Source organism: Erpetoichthys calabaricus, chromosome 10 (genome assembly GCF_900747795.2).
Source record: "Erpetoichthys calabaricus chromosome 10, fErpCal1.3, whole genome shotgun sequence".
NCBI lineage: Eukaryota > Metazoa > Chordata > Cladistia > Polypteriformes > Polypteridae > Erpetoichthys > Erpetoichthys calabaricus.
In genome coordinates this window covers 131,547,884-131,566,728 of record NC_041403.2, presented here as the reverse complement: position 1 = coordinate 131,566,728, position 18,845 = coordinate 131,547,884, and the positions used below count along the sequence as shown (strand labels likewise).

Sequence of the window (18,845 nt, the reverse complement as noted above, 5' to 3'; positions counted from 1 at the left end):
AAGAATGGTTGTATTCTATCAAAATTGTTGATTCTGCTAATAACATGTTGCTGTCCTTTGTTTTATCAAATTTTGTGGACATTCTTAAGTATACTTTTCGTTAGCACAAAGTAGTGTGGTAAGGAGGTATGTCTCATAAAGTTACTTCAAGTGGATTCTGTAAATTTACATAAAAGTCTGCTTAATCAAAATGGGTATAAAATTGGTGGAAATTAACTATATGTTCACATTAATTCAATAGGTAATTTAGTATTAAAGACAATTTAATTTGATACGTGGAACAGTGATGCAGTGATTAGCACTGTACATTACCACTTAACACAGACAACAATCAGATGTACTATTCACAACTAGGATGCAAGATCCATGATACAGTGTGTATGTGTGTGTATATGTATGTACAGTGTGTGTGTGTATATGTGTGTGTATATATATATATATATATATATATATATACTGTATGTGTATGTATATACAGTAAATGAATGTATATGTATGTACTGTATGTATACATTGCATTCGTAGTCTGAGTCCTGACCTGATTATATGGGTGGTTACCTACCAGGTAATGCATGTGGTTGGTCTGCCATTTGGCAAACGTCCGCCACGGGGCCCTCTTCAGTTGCGAGAAGCAGATCATGGAATGTTGCATAGTTTACTAACCACATGCGTCACCTGGTAGGTAACCACCCATACAATCAGGTCGGAACTCAGACTACAAATGCAATGAATATAATTACTTTGATCTACAGGCTGTCAAATAAACGAACTACACGCCGTGACACAGCGTAAAGGGACTTTGTCTCTGACGCTGGCATCCGAGGTTCAATCCCTGCAAAGGGAGCAGTAGAGTGTGTACGCCTGATGAGCCCAAATAAGGGCGAAACACGTGTCGCATACACTTTGCATTATTTGACAGTAAACTATGCAACATTCCATATATATATATATATATATATATATATATATATATATATATATATATATATATATATATATATGGCATTCGTAGTCTGAATCACAATCTTATTGTTTGGGTGGTTACCTACCAGGTAACGCTTGTGGTTGGTCAGCAAGTCGGCTAACATCCGCCACGGTGCCCTCTTTCAGTTGCGAGAAGCAGATCATAGAATGGTTGAAATAGTTTATATATAATGTGTGTGTATGTATATGTGTATAGACTTCAAATTATTAGTGATATTAAATATTTAAAAGTACAGTCATTTAAGGATTCAGTACATATTCTTTTAAATTATGTCTGCACATTTTGAAGTAAAAGGTAGACATAATAATTGGAAGGAATAATTTTATATTTTAAAAAAAGTTTAGAATAGTACTGCTGTTAATAATATGTCAGTCATGAATAAAGTTCAAAAAGATGTTTTAACAGTCAAAACTCTATTTCTTTATTTTTAAAGGGTCTTGCTTCCTACGCACAGATCAGCTTGATGGGGAGACAGACTGGAAATTACGGCTTCCTGTCTCTTGCACGCAAAGGCTTCCTACTGCAGGTGTAAGTGCCGCTAACTTTGAGCATTTAATGTTATACTAGATTCTTTACTTCCTGGCAGATGTTTGAATAAACTGGGTTTGATCCAACATTTTCATGCTATTATAAGCATTTACCATTTCTCCTTTCAATAAGGCACATTGCATAAAATGTATATTTTATATAAAAATATACGTATGAATAATTTCTCCTTAATATCTAGGTGCAATGAAATGTAATTCAGATTTTCAGGGAGCCTGTGCCAGCAGCCTGAATCAGGTAGTAGTGTGTCTCATAAACAAGTAAATCTGTTTACTTTTCATTTCCATATTTTTGACTCCTCTCACGTTTACGTCTTTTTGAAATGCTATTGGCAGCTATAAATTTGTCTGGTAAGAGTGAGTATTAGTGTATGCTTACAGTGTGCCATGTGGTTTAACAGGCAAGCCAAATTAGGTTGGCTACTGCTTTGTTCGCTTAACTTCTGATTATCTGTGATCATGAAAAGGAATAATAATGTCTAAGAAAATTGATGGATTCAGTTGCGTAGTAAGTCCTCTGACAATAATATTTAAACCCCCTTTAAGTGCAGTATGGTAAAAGGTAATGTGTTTAAAGGGCTTACAATAGATGATCTTCTTAAGTAATTGTTGAGCAGTGGGCTGAATGAGGATAACATTAATTAGATCTGTTTGTTTTCCCCTTTACAACAATATAATGTGGAGCTTGTTCAAATATGCCTAGGTCTTCTGCCCTAAGCCCATCCCATGTGGACATAATTTCATGCAATTATTGTGATAGACAGTGTACCTGAGGGAGAGAAAGTGGTGATTGGAGCGGATTTCAATGGACATGTTGGAGAAGGGAACAGAGGAGATGAGGAGGTGATGGGTAGGTATGGTGGCAAGGAGAGGAATGAAGAAGGTCAGATGATAATGGATTTTGCAAAAAGGATGGGCGTGGCTGTAGTAAATATGTATTTTAAGAAGAGGGAGGAACATAGGGTGACGTACAAAAGTGGAGGAAGATGCACACAGGTAGATTATATCCTATGCAGAAGAGTCAATCTGAAGGAGATTAAAGGCAGCAAAGTGGTAGCAGGGGAAAGTGTAGTTAGATGGTGTTCTGTTGGAGATCAAGAAGAAGAGGAGGAGAGTGAGGACAGAGCTAAAGATCACGGAAGTTGAAAAGGGAAGACTGCAAGGTTGAGTTCAGGGAGAAAGTAGGACAGGCACTGGATAGCAATGAAGAGATACCAGACATCTGGGCAACTGCAGCAGTAGTAGTAAGGGTGACAGCAAAAAGGGTGCTTGGTGTGACATCTGGAAAGAGGAAGGAGGAAAAGAAAACCTAGTGGTGGAATGGGGAATTACAGGAGAGTATACAGAGGAAGAGGATGGCGAAGAAGTGGGATAGTCAGAGAGATGCAGAAAGTAGACAAGAGTTCAAGGAGATAAGGCACAAGGTGAAAAGAGAGGTAGCAAAGGCTAAAGAAAAGGTGCATGATGATTTCTTTTTTTTTCTGTTTATTAATTTTTATTGTAATCATTCCATACAAATAGATCAATTTATAACCAAACAAAATTGAAGACAAATCAAACCCCACCCCTGAGAAGGAGAGCTAAGCCAAAGGAGAATTGCTTAGGGCTTTTTAATAAGGCAACAATAAATAAAAGAAAGGGAGAAATAAATATATAGGTAAATAAGAGATGGAGAAGGGAATTAAATGCGGTAATAGTTATTTCTCTTACTCTAAAATAATATTGATTAGATCTTGCCAGGTTTTGAAAAAATTTTGTACAGATCCTCTAACTGAGAATTTGATTTTTTCCAATTTCAAATAATATAAAACATTGGTTTCCCACTGACTTATCAGAGGAGAGTTAGGATTCTTCCAATTTAACAGAATAAGTCTGCGTGCCAAAAGTGTAGTGAATGCAATCACCATTTGCTTGTCCTTCTCCACTTCAAGTTCGTCTGGAAGAACACTGAACACAGCTGTTAATGGGTTAGGAGGAATTGTGATACCAAGGCTGTCTGAAAGGCACTTAAAAATTTTGGTCCAAAATGATGTTAGTTTGGTGCAGGCCCAGAACATGTGACTCAATGAGGCAGGAGCTTGGTTGCAGCGTTCGCAGGTTGGATCTTGCCCTGGAAACGTTTTGGACAGTTTTAAGTGAGACATATGGCCTCGATATATAATTTTTAGTTGAATAATTCTATGCTTTGCGCATATGGAGCTCGATTGAATTCTCTGCTTTGCTACCTTCCACTCCTTTTCTGATATATTGATTAAGAGATCTTCTTCCCAATGTCCTCTTGGATCTTTGAAAGGTAGGGACTCTAATAGGATTTTATATAATGCGGAAATGGTATTTAATTCCTCAAATTTGAGCAGTATTTTTTCCAGCATTGTGGAGGGTGCGAGGTGGGGGAAATCGGGCAATTTCTGTTTAACAAAATTTCTAATTTGAAGATAGTGAAAGAAATGTGTAGCTGTTCAAAAGATGCAAATATATTGTCTATATAAAGATCTCTGAGCATTTTAATCCCAAAACTTATCCAGTTTTTAATACCTGGAAATGTTTGCGAGGGTTGAAAGAGGTGGTTCTCTTGCAGAGGTGCCACAGATAAAAGATTTTCCATCTTAAAATGCTTTCTAAGTTGGTTCCATATTCTGAGTGAGTAAAGCACAATTGGGTTATTAGTATATTTGCGATAACTTGCATTTATTGGAGAGCAGAGCAGGAAGTATAAAGAAGTACTACAGGATTTTACTTCTATTGCGGACCAAGCCTGTGTATGTTCATTTATTTGTGTCCAGGGTTTTATGGCTTGTATGTTTGCTGCCCAGTAATAAAACTGAAAATTAGGTAAAGCCATGCCCTGAGGTCTTTGTAGGGTCGCTCTTCGGATACGTGGTGTTTTGAGTTCCAAATGAATGAGGTTATTATTGAATCTAACTGTTTAAAAAACGATTTATTGATATATATTGGAATGTTTTGAAATAAAAAAAAAAAGAAGTTTAGGAAGGATATTCATCTTAACAATGTTAATTCTTCCGGCTAGAGTGAGATGAAGGGTTGACCATCTATGCAAGTCTTGCTTAATTTTTTCCATTCAGACGGCAATATTTTGTTGATAAAGAGCTTTGTGTTTACTTGTGATATTTACCCCTAGGTATTTAAACTGATCTGCTATGGTAAAATGTAGGGTGTTCTATCTAATATTATATGCTTTTGAATTCACTGGAAAGAGTATACTTTTATTCAGATTAATTTTAAGACCAGATATCTTTTGAAATTCTGTTAGTGCTGTGCAGGGGCAGTGTTTTCTGCGTCTGATATATATATAAAACCATATCATCTGCATATAGAGAAATTTTCTGTTCCAATCCTTCTCTGACAATCCCCTTTATCTGATAAGAATTTCGGCAGTGAACCGCCAGTGGTTCAATGGCGATTGCAAACAGCAGTGGCGACAAGGGACATCCTTGTCTGGTACCACATTCTAGCTTAAAGTAGTCTGAGCAAATGTTATTAATACAAACTGAAGCTTCTGGATTGGTATACAGTAGTTTGATCCATGCACAAATATTCGGGCCAAACCCAAATTTCTCCAATGCAGTGAAAAGGTAGTTTCATTCAATCATATCAAATGCTTTATCTGCGTCTAATGATAGTAATATTTCTGGGGTGTTTGATTTTGCTTCTGAATATATAACATTAAACAAGCGTTGGAGATTAGAAGATAGATGTCGGCCTTTAATAAATCCAGTTTGATCCTGTGATATTACCGAGGGCAGCACTTTCTCCATCCTTCTAGCTAGAATTTTTGAGAGTATCTTAACATCATTATTCAGGAGTGAAATTGGTCTGTATGATGCACATTGTAACAAGTCATTATTTTGTTTAGGAAAGACAGTGATTAATGCTTGACGAAATGTTTGAGGTAGTACAGTGATCCCTCGCTATATCGCGCTTCGCCTTTCGCGGCTTCACTCCATCGCGGATTTTATATGTAAGCATATTTAAATATATATCGCGGATTTTTCGCTGCTTCGCGGGTTTCTGCGGACAATGGGTCTTTTAATTTCTGGTACATGCTTCCTCAGTTGGTTTGCCCAGTTGATTTCATACAAGGGACGCTATTGGCAGATGGCTGAGAAGCTACCCAACTTACTTTCTCTCTCTCTTGCGCTGATGTAGGGGTGTGTGAGCAGGGGGGCTGTTCGCACACCTAGACGATAGGGACGTTGCTACCTTCTGTGTGCAGCTGCTTCCTGAAGGACATGCTGCACGGTGCTTCGCATACTTAAAAGCTCAAAGGGCACGTATTGATTTTTGACTTTGTTTTTCTCTGGCTCTCTCTCCCTGCTCCTGACGGAGGGGGTGTGAGCTGCCGCCTTCAACAGCTTTGTACCGGCGGTGCTTCGCATACTTAAAAGCCAAACAGAACCTATTGATTTTTTTTTTGACTGCTTGCTTTGTTCTCTCTCTCTCTCCTGACGCGCACTCCTTTGAAAAGGAAGATATGTTTGCATTCTTTTAATTGTGAGACAGAACTGTCATCTCTGTCTTGTCATGGAGCACAGTTTAAACTTTTGAAAAAGAGACAAATGTTTGTTTGCAGTGTTTGAATAACGTTCCTGTCTCTCTACAACCTCCTGTTTTTCTGCGCAAATCTGTAACCCAAGCATGACAATATAAAAATAACCATATAAAGATATGGTTTCTACTTCGTGGATTTTCTTATTTCGCGGGTGGCTCTGGAACGCAACCCCCGCGATGGAGGAGGGATTACTGTATTTGGTTGTCTCTAGCTTTTGTAAATGTTGCCAATAAGAGGGGAGCTAGCTGAGTGGAGAATTTCTTATAAAATTCTACGGGGTAACCATCAGGGCCTGCTGATTTCCTGCTTTGAAGTGACTTTATAGCATAGATGCTATAAAGGTGCATGATGATTTCTATGAGAGGTCAGACACTAAGGAGGGAGAAAAGGACCTGTACAGATTGGCTAGTTAGAGGGCCTGAGCTAGGAAAGATGTGCAACATGTTAGGGTCATAAAGGATAAAGATGGAAATATACAAGTGAGAAGGGTGTGTTGAGAAGATGGAAACAGTACTTAGAGAGGCTGATGAATGAGAGAGAGAAGGTTGGATGATGTGGAGACAGTGAATCGGGAAGTGCATCGGATTAGCAAGGAGGAAGTAAGGATAGCTATGAAGAGGATGAAGAATGGGAAGGCTGTTGGTCCAGATGACATACCTGTGGAAGCCGGGAGGTGTTTAGGAGAGATGGCAGTGGAGTTTTTAACCAGATTGTTTAATGGATTCTTGGAAAGTGAGAGGATGCCTGAGGAGTGGAGAAGTGTACTGGTACCGATTTTTAAGAATAAGGCTATAGTAACTACAGTGGGATAAAATTGATGAGCCACAGCATGAAGTTATGGGAAAGAGTAGTGAAAGCTAGGTTAAGAAGGGAGGTGATTATTAGTGAGCAGAAGTATAGTTTCACGCCAAGAAAGTGCACAACAGATGCAATGTTTGCTCTGAGGGTGTGTTTTAGTTTGGGAAAATGGTTCAAAGGTTTTAACAGAAAATAAGCAGGCAAGAATCAGAGAGGAAAGGTCCAATACTTCAATTGTTTACTTGTTCAAATATAGTATCAGTTACATACAATATAATAGCAATATACATGCAGATATAGGAATTGTACTATTGACTCACAGTAATATATATATATATATATATATATATATGAATTATACTATTGACTTACAGTAATACAGATATATGAATTATACTATTGACTTACAGTAATATCAAAAGACCCAGAGCCATCATCCTAGACCAGTAGACTGAGGGAGCCCGCGTGTCAGTCTCGTCAGAGGATCAACTCGTGAGCCTGGTCCAATACCGGGCGGTGTGCACGTTCCCCACGGTTGAGCTTCCGAAGAAACTGAGGGCGGAACCTTCCCTTATATACTAATTGAGTGTCCTTACCCAAAATGGCTTACGTGTAAGCAGTGTATACAGAAGTGATCAGTTTCAGCACACACCCTTCCACGGGACGCAGTATTGTTTTTCTTCTACTTGGCCCTCACTGAGATGGTGCCTAGTATCAGAAGACACACAATAACAAGCGTTGCTTGCAATGAAGCCCCTCGAAGTGAAAAACAAGTACATGGCCTTGACTGTATTCCCATAACATTCTGAAACTCTTTATGAGAAGCAAGTTTTTGCACATTCTTTCGCTATCATCCCAAACATTCCAATCTTTGTAGCTGGTTTTGCACTGAAGCGACCAACCCCCCCCCCTCTTACTCCTTTATTTCATCCCTTCTCCTGTTACAGAGAAAACCTTTTTTATTACAGGGTGTTGATTTAGAAGTATAGAGAAGGCCAGAAAGAGTTGCATCGTGGCTTTGTGGACCTGGAGAAAGCATATGACAGGGTGCCTTGAGAGGAGTTGTGGTATTGTATGAGGAAGTTGGGAGTTCCAGAGAAGTATGTAAGAGTTGTAAAGGATGTGTACGCGGGAAGTGTAACAGTTATGAGGTCTGCGGTAGAAGTGACGGGTGCATTCAATGTGCAGGTGGGATTACATCATGGATCGGCTCTGAGCCCTTTCTTATTTGCAGTGGTGATGGACAGGTTGACAGATGAGATTAAACAGTAGTACCCTTGGATTATGATATTTGCTGATGACATTGTGATCTGTAACAAGAGTATGGAGGAGGTTGAGTATACCCTGGAGAGGATGCAGGGAGTAGAGTTGGCAAAGGTGGATGAGTTTAACTACTTGGGATCAACAGTACAGAGTAATGGGGATTATGAAAGAGAGGTGAAAAAGAGAGTGCAGGCAGGGTGGAGAAGAATGTCAGGAGTAATTTGTGACAGATGGTTATCAGCAAGAGTGAAATTTGAAGATCTACAGGACGGTAGTGAGACCACCTATGTTATATGGGTTGGAGACAGTGGCACTGACCAGAAAGCAGGAGACAGAGCTGGAGGTGGCAGAGTTAAAGATGCTAAGATTTGCATTGGGTGTGGCGAGGATGTATAGGATTAGAAATGAGTACATTAGAGCAGGGGTCCCCAACCACCGGTCCGCGACCCACTACCGGGCCGCAGCCGTCTGACAGCCGGGCCGCGAGAGAACTGCCGGCAATGGACACTCACTCAGACTTTTCAGAACGCTTGGCGGGCGAGGCTTTGCAGCGGTGCAGAGAGAGGAGAGAGACTGAGGTGAGAGAGTATTACAACAAAGTATTGTTACGGTCCCGACAGTTTCCCCATATGACACGAGTCTATAGAAATCGCATTACTACGAAGTACATTCAGCAGATGCTTTCATTACAACGAAGTGACCTTGAAATGCCTGAATGAATCATCCACAGAGCAGTTAGATCTGTGGTCGCAGCTCAGATGTGCACGTTTGCACAACAATCCCCAAACAGAAACATTGTAAAAAAAATTCTTTCTTCGAACTTTCCTCGTACTGTTTTTTTTTTTGCTGTTTTTGTTTTCTGTGGTTTTCAGTGATACCTTTTGCTTATTGCTTGTCAACATTTGAAAAACATCCATTGGAATTTAACTCATTGTCACCCTCCTATAGAAACGGCAGACACGAATAAAACGATAACAGTGTTAATGTTTGTGATGTGCAATCTGTTGGAATGGCAAATGCAAAGCATATGTCTTTGTTATATGCAAAAAAAGAAGAAAAATCTCAGGTTGCAAACGTATGCGAACTGCTTAATAACTTAATAATAAAAGAAATGTTATGTAAATTGTGTATAAAATTTGTCCCCCCGACCGGTCCGTGGAAAAATTTGCATCTAATAAAGTGGTCCTTGCTGTCAAAAAGGTTGGGGACCACTGCATTAGAGGGTTGGCTCAGGTTGGACAGTTGGGAGACAAAGTCGGTGAGGCGAGACTGCATTGGTTTGGACATGTGCAGAGGAGAGATGCTGGGCATATTGGGAAAAAGGATGTTATGGATAGAGCTGCCGGAAAAGAGGAAGGCCTAAGAGAAGGTTTATGGATGTGCTGAGAGAGGACATGCAGGTGTTGGGTGTGACAGAGCAAGATGTAGAGGACAGGAAGATGATCCGCTGTGGCAGCCTCTAATGGGAGCAGCCAAAAGAAGAAGATTGTTCAGTTCCCTATCATGGGGCACTGTAGTTTATTCTGCAAGGCAGAAGACAGGTTGATATTTTGTTTATTCTCCTGTTCTGGCTTAACAGTCTTTCTGATAGTGATTTTTAGTATCACCCTTATTGATAAGCTTTGTGCTCTTTCTCTTTGAGATGTCAGTCATCAAAGGTCTTATTCTTAAAAGTTGTTGATATATCTGTTGTTGCTTTATTTAATTAATATATTAATACATTAATCCCCAAGAGAGTTCTTTCAATCATGTTCATGACTTTTCCTCTTTCCTAATTTTTTGTTCTATAGTATTTTCCTTTTTAATATATATACAGTGTGTATATATATATATTTATATATATATATATATATATATATATATATATATATATATATATATATATATATATATATATATATATAAAACAGTATATATACACACACACACACACACACAGTAGACCCCCGCGAAGTCACGGTTCAGAGTTCACGGGCCTCAATCATTCGCTTTTTTCGTGGTAATACTGTACTGTAGAGAGAACAGGAAGCAACTGTAGAGGAAACGCAGCTTGGGATGGTGAAAGTAGCCAATAGAATTTGAAACTGCGACTCCCAGCAGTCCCTGCAGTGGCTCCGATTGGTCTTCTGCTGAGGGTGCCGGGGCTGTTGGGATCAAAGGATGTCAGGGCGGCTTTTACAAAGGGAGCCAGTGACCAAAAGCAAAAAAAAAAAAAAAAACAGTTTTTTTTAATTTGTGTTTCAAGTTCCTGTCTCTCTGCCCGCCTTCTGTTGGGTTACCTGTACTTATTCATTTTGTCCTGGATCGTTTCATCTGCATTGTCTGCTGTCTGCCTGTGTACATGAGGACTGTAAGTGGATTCATGGCCATCCCGCAAAGAAGAAGCGCTCCTGAACCCGTCTTCACCATTTCAGGAACTAGCAGTAGGACTATCTTTACTTTCCCATTCAACGTGCGGATCTCTGGACTATCTATTTTCATCATTACATTTCATCCGTTGCCGGTTTTCATGAACGTTTTTCATGATTTACTGTGTGTGTTTTGTTGGTGCTTTGTTGTATTTAGTGTGTAATCACTGTAATGGGAACAGGGGTGGTATCGTTGTTTTCATTTATTTCATTTGTTTTCATTACATTCTTTATTAGCAGTTTGATTACCGGATTGCTTTGTTTTTGTCTCTGTTTGTGAGTGCGTGCAGGTCGGGTCAAGGCAGGGTGCGTCCCTGGAATCTCCACCATAAAAATAAATAAATCGCCGTCTTCTCGGGCCTACTCGTGGCTTCTCACGCGACGCTACGCTTACTTAAAAGCCTGAACAGCACCTATCCTTTTTGGCTGATTGCTTTGTTTCTCTCTCCTCCCCCAGACATCCTGTGCTCCTTTTGGGGTTTGTGCTCCCCTATGATGTTTGTCTATTCTTTAATCGATAACGAACTGCATACTGAGCTCGTTTTACTTCTGAAAGAAACATGTTTGTTTGTTTGAAGTGTTTGATTAAAGTTCCTATCTCTACAATCTCCTGTGTTTCTGTGCAATTCTGTGACCCAAGCGTGACACACTGCAGCCTCACTGCCTCTGAGATTGAGACAGCGTCAGGGTTTACCTCTGTGTGTTTGTGTGCTGCCAGTCCAAGCACAGTTGGCTCGGTGATTTACTTAGCGGTAACATCAGTATTTTACATTCTAGCACTGTGGAAGACATAGCAGTACAGTATACAGGTTTACCTTTACATTCTTTTTTTAGGTAATGTATTAAGTGAGTTTGAAATGAAAGTGTTTTGGGGGTATATTTAGGGTTTAAACTATAAAAATAGGCATTTTTTTTAACCACATCCAAAATTAGCGTTTTTTCACAATTTGCGGGTGCTGTAGGAATGTAACCCCTGCAAATTTTGGGTGTGTGTGTGTGTGTGTGTGTGTGTGTGTGTGTGTGTGTGTGTAACTAAACACAGGTATTGCCAATCACAGTTATGGATTGTAAACAATGGTGCAAAACTGGTGGAATAGGCAAGAGACCCAAACAAACAACTAAAACACATTTTTAACATTTTATTGCAGAGGTGCGAAGGGAAACAAACTTAATGAAAGAACCATTTCAATGAAAAAAAGTAATGTCCCCCAAGGGAATAACTATAGACTGTCTTTATGCCCCCTATATAATCGTAAACGCTTTGACTGATCTGGATCAAATTTTGAATAGTTATTCCCTAAGACCATACAGACAAGATTGATTACCATGAAACCTGGACACCCCATCCACTCCCCTAATTTAATCTCCTTGACACATACATTTTTTTATGTAGTATATTGGGGGACATTACTTTTTTTCATTGAAATGGTTCTTTCATTAAGTTTGTTTCCCTCCGCACCTCTTCAATAAAATGTTAAAAATGTGTTTTAGTTGTTTGTTTGGGTCTCTTGCCTATTCCGCCAGTTTTGCACCATTGTTTACAATCCATAACTGTGGTTGGCAATACCTGTGTTTAGTTGTTAAAAATGTTATAGTTTTAATTATTAAGACACTTCAAATTTGATAGTAGCAATGTCCATTTTACTTAATATATAATTTTTTACAGAATAAAAATATTATCTTTAAATCGTATTTGTTGTGATTTCTCTTCCCAGTAGTGTATATCTTGATGAGCTGTGAACTCTGACATAAACTCAAATTTAATCTGGCATTTGAGAGTAATGTTTTGTTGAATGCAACATTTAAGTGTTTTTTTTTTCCCAATATGCCCATGAAAAAGCAAAAATCTATTGGAAAATCGATCCGAAAATCCAAGAAACTGAAAGTGAGATTATGATAAATAAGACTCATGGGTAGTCATTCAGGGTAGCAGGCTTTAACTTAGAAAGTCCATGCTTTTCCCATGGTTAACTATACACTTGTTCTAGAGTGGGCATACCAAAAAATGTATACATTTGCACACCAGATGGGAAAACAAAAATATTGTGTATCGTAAAACATTAATTATTTAGCAATATTGCAATAATACATGTATATACTTAGTATAGAAAAACAGAATGATACGCTGTATGATACGGATGTTCTAGATAAAAGAAGCCCGGGCAGCGCTGGAAGTTTAAGCTATCTACTAAATAAAATTAATTTACCCTAAATTATTGATAAATAAGTTAATTAAGACATTGTTTAGGTACCCACTAATAGGTATCAACTTAATTAAGTTCAACTAAGGTTGTCAGATTAGTAGATAAAAATTGTAGCCCAGAAAAGTTTAACAAAAATAGACAAGGGAGACAGTAGCTGGATATAGGATGTGTAATACTTATCCATTGAACAATTTTAAACTCCATTAGGCCATATTGCAGCTAATCAAGTATGAATTTATTCTGTGAAGTACTGACTTTCATTCACTGTCTGAGAATGTAATTATAAATTACATTTTCAAGGTCTTTTTTCAGGTTATCATGTAATGTGTTATTATAGATGCACTGGTACAGTTTTGAGGTAGATCCTTCATTAGAATTAGCAGTGTGCAACAGAGGCCCTTATAGTGGATAAAGATGGAATGTTAAGAACATGAGTTCTTTGGTCAGATATGGTAATTTGTATTTAGACCAAATTTGTTCAAAATCTGTATATACAGTCAGGTACATAAATAATTGTACAGTAAAACAATTTTCATAACTTAGGCTCAATACGCTACCGTAATGGATTTAAAATAAAGCAATCGTTTTATTGAAGTGTAAACTTTCAACTTTTAGTTAAGGGGTTTACCAGAAATATTGCATGAGCTGTTTAGGAATGATAGACATTTTTCTGTATACCCCGAAACTCTCCCCCCAATTTCTAGGGGCTCAAAATTATATGTACATTTGACTAACAAGCTATTCCATAGCTAGGTGGGAGCAGATCCCACATTATTTCATTAACTATTTTGCAGGTGAAATGTCTGGTATTGATTCCAAGTGTGGAATTTGCATTTGGAAGCTGTCACTGTGAGCTCTCAATATGATGTCCAAAGAGCTGTCCATGCAAGTAAAAACAGTCGATCATTAGGCTGAGAAAACAAAACAAACCTATCCGAGAGATATGGAGAAATACACGAGTGGTCAAGTGAACCATCTGGTACATTCTTAAAAAGATGGAACACACCGGTGAGTCTGGCAACACCAAAAGTCCTGGAAAACCACTGAAGAGATTTGTGCTGAATGAATGCAGAATTCTGTTCTAGGTGAAGAAGAACCCCTTTACAAAATTTAGCCAAACCAAGAACATTCTCTGGGATGTAGACCTGCCATTGCCAAAATCTACAAGCAAGAGAAAACTTAATGAGAGTAAAGACAGAGGGATTACCACAAGGTGCAAACCACTGTTAAACCTCAAGCATAGAAAAAGCAGATTAGACGTTGCCAGAAAGCATTTTTTAAAATCCTGTCCAGTCCTGGAACACTTTTCTTTGGACAAATGAAACTAATATCAATGTATACCAGAATGTTGGAAAGAGAAGAATATGGAGGCAGTGTTTTGGCATGGGCATCGGTCGGTCACTAGTGTATAGTGATGATATGACTGCTGACAGAAGTAGCAGGATGAATTCTGAAGTGTACAGGGCTATACTGCCTGCTCAGATTCCGCCAAATGCTGCAAAACTGATTGTCCGTCTGTGTTGTGAAACGTTGTCTTATGAGCCAAAGCGTACTGCAAAAGCAAAGTGCTTTTCAAAGCAAAGAAGTGGACAGGCATTTCACTTGCTGTAAACAAAACTGTTGACATAAAGTCCAATGAACAAGCAGCACCTGAAGACAGCTACAGTAAAAGGCCCAGCAAAGCATCACCACACTTGGAGATGGCCATGGGTTCCAGACTTCAGGCAGTCATTAACTTTGAAGGATTTTCCACCAAATAATGAGAATGATCATTATATTTATGATTATATTAGTTTGTTCAAATACTTTTAAGCCCCTGAAAATAGAGGTACCATGTATAAAAATGTCATACGATATTCTAATGCTCATAAAATAATTTTTTTTAAATCCCTTGAATTAAAGATGAACGTCTACACTTCATCTTGATTAATTTGTTTCAAATCCATTGTGATAGTGTACAAAGCCCAACTTATGAAAATTGTCATTGTCTAAATATTTATGGACTTGAGTATATGTTGTTTATATAAAGGTCTTCATGGTGTACACTTTCTGTGTTAAATATATAAGTATTTTAGTGTGTGAGCAAATTCTAGTTATTTTTATAAAGTTCTGCTTTCCTGTGTCACTGCATGAACTTCACCATTAAGTTTTACAATTAAAGTGATAGAAACAGATCAATTGTGTAAACCTCTTTATTGTCAGCATAAAGAGATACATTTTTTAATAGTTGTATCTCTGGGTGATTTAGCAAATGGCAAACTGCTTGATTGCAACATTAAAAAAAAATAACTGGGAGTGGTCTCTTGGGTATGATGTTAAACTGCATCCGGCCCTGCAAGCTGTCCTCCAACTTACAGGGAAATCATTGGGGTTGATAGCAGGATTGGCACTCCAGCCACCGTAAAAAAAAAACAAAAAAACTTCACACTGCTGTGAGATGACAGAAATGACTCCTTTTTGCTCTCCACGGGAGTAGCTCTGCTGCAGCCGCCCATAGGAAGGCAGCTCACATCGTGAAGGGGATGGGGGAAAACCCTTGGGAGCCCCATCCCCAGAAGAGTTGAAACTGTCGGAGAGTGAATGGAGTCAGGTCTGTTGGGGATGAGAACTGGTGTGGTGCATGGCAGCACTCAGGTCCCAATTTGAGGTGGCTTATTCAGTTAGGCGTATGGAATGTCTTGTCTCTCCGGCATGATGATCGTCTTCCTCTGCTGTCGGAGGAGCTGCGTAAACTCCGCATTTTAATGGCAGCACTCTGTGAGGTGTGCAGACCTGGGACTGGCTAGATCTCTATAGGTGAATACACCTTTTATTGGTCTGGTCGCTCTGATGGCTGTCATACTTCAGGAGTAGCTGTTGCTGTAGGAGAGTGGCTTTTTCCAATGGTATCTGATGTCACTCCTTTCAACAAGCATATATGAGACTCTGCTTATGGCACTACCTGGGTTCCTTGTCTGTTGTCTCAGTGTATGCTCTGACTGTGGTGAGTGAGTCTTGGTGAGGGAGACATTTTATTCGCAACTTCGCTCGTTGGTTGATGGGTGCCCACGAGGTGACACTCCTCTTTTCATGGGTGACTTTAGTGCAACAACTGGCACTGACAGGGCTGGCTATGAAGATTGTCTCGGTCCCCATGAGTCTGGTGACCGCGGTGAAAGTGGCTCCATGTTCCTTGACTTTGTAAATGGTCAGGGGCTGCGAATCACTGGATCCTGGTTCCAGCTCCCTGAGCTACATCGTTGGACTTGGTAATCCAATACTGGTGGTGCGGTGAAGGAGATCGATCACCTCCTCATGGGCAGACGCTGGAGGCTCTTGTAAAACTTCTGAGTCCACAGAAGTGCCCAGTTTGCGAATTCTGACCACAGACTTGTTGTTGCTGCTCTGAAGGTCCAGCTTAGGTCCAGTAGGTTACCACCTACTAGGAAAATGAGCCTGCACTTGGCCAGACTCCAAGACCAGGCTGTTTCTAATGAGTTTGCACGCAGTTTGTGTGAGGAACTTGCGGATTTGGGTGCAACTGCCGATCCTAATGTGATGTGGGAGACAACCCTTAGCAACCTTCAGGGTCTTGTCATAGAATATGTTGGTGTTACTGGTGTTCCCAGAAGGAGGTGTTTCATCTCGCAGGGCACCCTGGATATCATCGAGAGCAGTCGCAGCGCATGGCTCAATGGCAACTCTAGCCTGTACCGGGAACTGAGAAGGACTGCTGTGTGGGCTCTGAGGACAGATAAAGAGGCGTTTATTAGAGGAATCTGTGAGCAGGTGACACACCATCTGTGGTATAGCGACCCATGTCTTGCTTACAGAGGAATCGAAGCATTATGCACATCTGAATCTGTTCCTCAGAGAGTTGCACTCAGGGTGGCTGATGGAGCGGTCCTTACTAATGACACTGCAATTGTGACCCGCTGGGCTGGCTACTTTGAGCAGCTGTTCAAAGCTGATCCTCCGGCTAGGACATTGGATATCTCTGGGTTCATGGTACTTGAGACTGATCTTCCAATAAGCTGTAAACCGCATAATCTGTCCTCCTGGTATTGCAAACAGACTTTGCTTCCATTTCGGAGACTGGCATCATCCCAACTGACTGGAAAACGGGACTTGTCATCCCTATCTAAAAAGGGAAGGGTGATAGCCCGGATTGCAGCAACTACAGGGGGAAAACATGGCTCTTAGTGCCGGTTAAGATACTTGCTAAAGTTGTCCTCAATAGGATCCGTGATCACTTGCTGACCTCGGAGCAGTCCGGTTTTACACCTAAGAAGTTGATTTTCATAAAGCATTCGACTCAGTTGATTGGGCTGCCCTGTGAAACATCCTGAGGGTTCACGGGATCCCCTGAAAACTACAGGATATCATGAACAGCCTGTACACTGGTAGTGTGAGTACTGTGCAGAGTGGAGGCAGAACCTCTGTGTTTTTCCCAGTTGATTCTGGGGTTCATCAGAGGTGTGTTCTTGCTCCTACTCTGTTCAGTGCTTGTATGGATTCGGTGTTGGGCAAGGTCGTGTGGTCCAGCAGCTGTGGGGCATCTGTTGGTGAAGAAAAATTAATTGATCTTGACTTTGCTGACGATGCTGTGATCTTCACAGTGTCAATGGAGGCTTTGATTGTGGCTCTGAGTGTCTGGGCTTACGCTTGTCCTGTGTAAAAACCAAGATCCTGGCCTTTAATGACCTCTTAGGCATAGCCATCAGCAGTGTGTCAATCTACAGAGAGAACATGGGGGGTCATGAGGTCACTGGAAAGGGATGTGTGTCGCTCCTGATATCTATGCAAAAGTACAAAGGTCCAAGTCTGTAGAGTCCTGGTGCTTTCTGTCTTGCTATATAGATATGAGACATGGATGCTATCCAGACACCTCAGACAAAGACTGGACTCCTTTGGTACTGTGTCTCTCTTGAAAATCCTTGTGGTGCCATTGTTTTGACTTTTTGTCAAATGAGCGTTTGCTTATGGAGTCCCGTTTGAGGCACATTACCTGCGGGGGTTGGGGGGTTGGGTTGGGGTGCATCAGTTATGGCACTACAGCCATGTGGCATAATTCCCAGGGGGACCCCATTGGCTGGATCAGGCCAAGGGGTCGCCCAGGTAACACCTGGCTGTGGCAGATAGAAGGTCATTTCCGGAGGGTGGGACTGGACCGCGTGTCTGCCTGAGGGTTTGCCAATCAGGACCCCAAGCTGTTTCGTCATGTGGTGGGTGTGGTAACGCGCTTTACCAGTGCATGCTCCCCAACTTGGTCACCCCTAGACTTTCTCATATACTCCGATATGGGGATGGTTATTTGAGGAGTAAACTGCAAGACAATGATTATATTTTTATATTTTGTACATTAAAGAACCATCAACAACAAATCAAATTAACAATATATCGAACAATTATAAAAGTAAAGTTGAATAAATTGGACTCTGCAGCTGCATGAATAAAAATGTTAAGAAGCACTTCCGGTTAGCAAAAATAGCCCAAAAGATGATAGAAATCTATGTTTTGGACCTAATACTTGTATGCAAAATTTGGTTGAACTAAGTGAAAGTGTACTCAAGTTATCGTGTTTACATACACACACACACGGACATACACATATAATTCCAAAAATAGCATTTTCACACTCTGGGAGGTCTAAAATGTTGAGATTCATCAAAATCTCAAAAATTGAATTTTTGGAGGATTCTAATACTTTCCCCATACTTTGTATACGAAAAAGTCAGAGAGGTCTAAAACGTGGAGATTCATCAAAGTCTCAACATCAAATTTTTGGACGTTTACAATACTTTCCCTATACGTTGTATACGAGAAAGTCAAAATAGCCATAGACAGCTTTCTTGATAGGTACAGTACCACTTGAACATCATAAAAGAAAAATAGAGTTTATAGTTTTTGTCGAGAGTCAGTCCTTTGGTAGTTAAGCTTATAAAACTTTAAACCATATGGTTATATTGGGTCCAAACCACAACTTAAGTAAGGTAAATAATAAGTAATCACATTCCAACCTGTCATGTGCCTTTTCAGTATCTATAGATAGCAATTTGTAATGGGATTCAGATTTAAATAGCATGATTATTA

General features: G+C 39.9%; 1 protein-coding gene across 2 annotated transcripts in view; it reads left to right on the top strand.

Annotated features, from left to right (window-relative positions):
- LOC114658438 (probable phospholipid-transporting ATPase IIA) overlaps positions 1-18,845 on the top strand; it is a 351,266-nt gene that overhangs the window by 97,690 nt on the left and 234,731 nt on the right. For both annotated transcript variants that reach the window (XM_051932991.1, XM_051932992.1), the window contains exon 7: positions 1,419-1,513. In XM_051932991.1, coding sequence (XP_051788951.1) covers positions 1,419-1,513 — 95 coding nt within the window. The remainder of the gene's footprint in view (positions 1-1,418; positions 1,514-18,845) is intronic.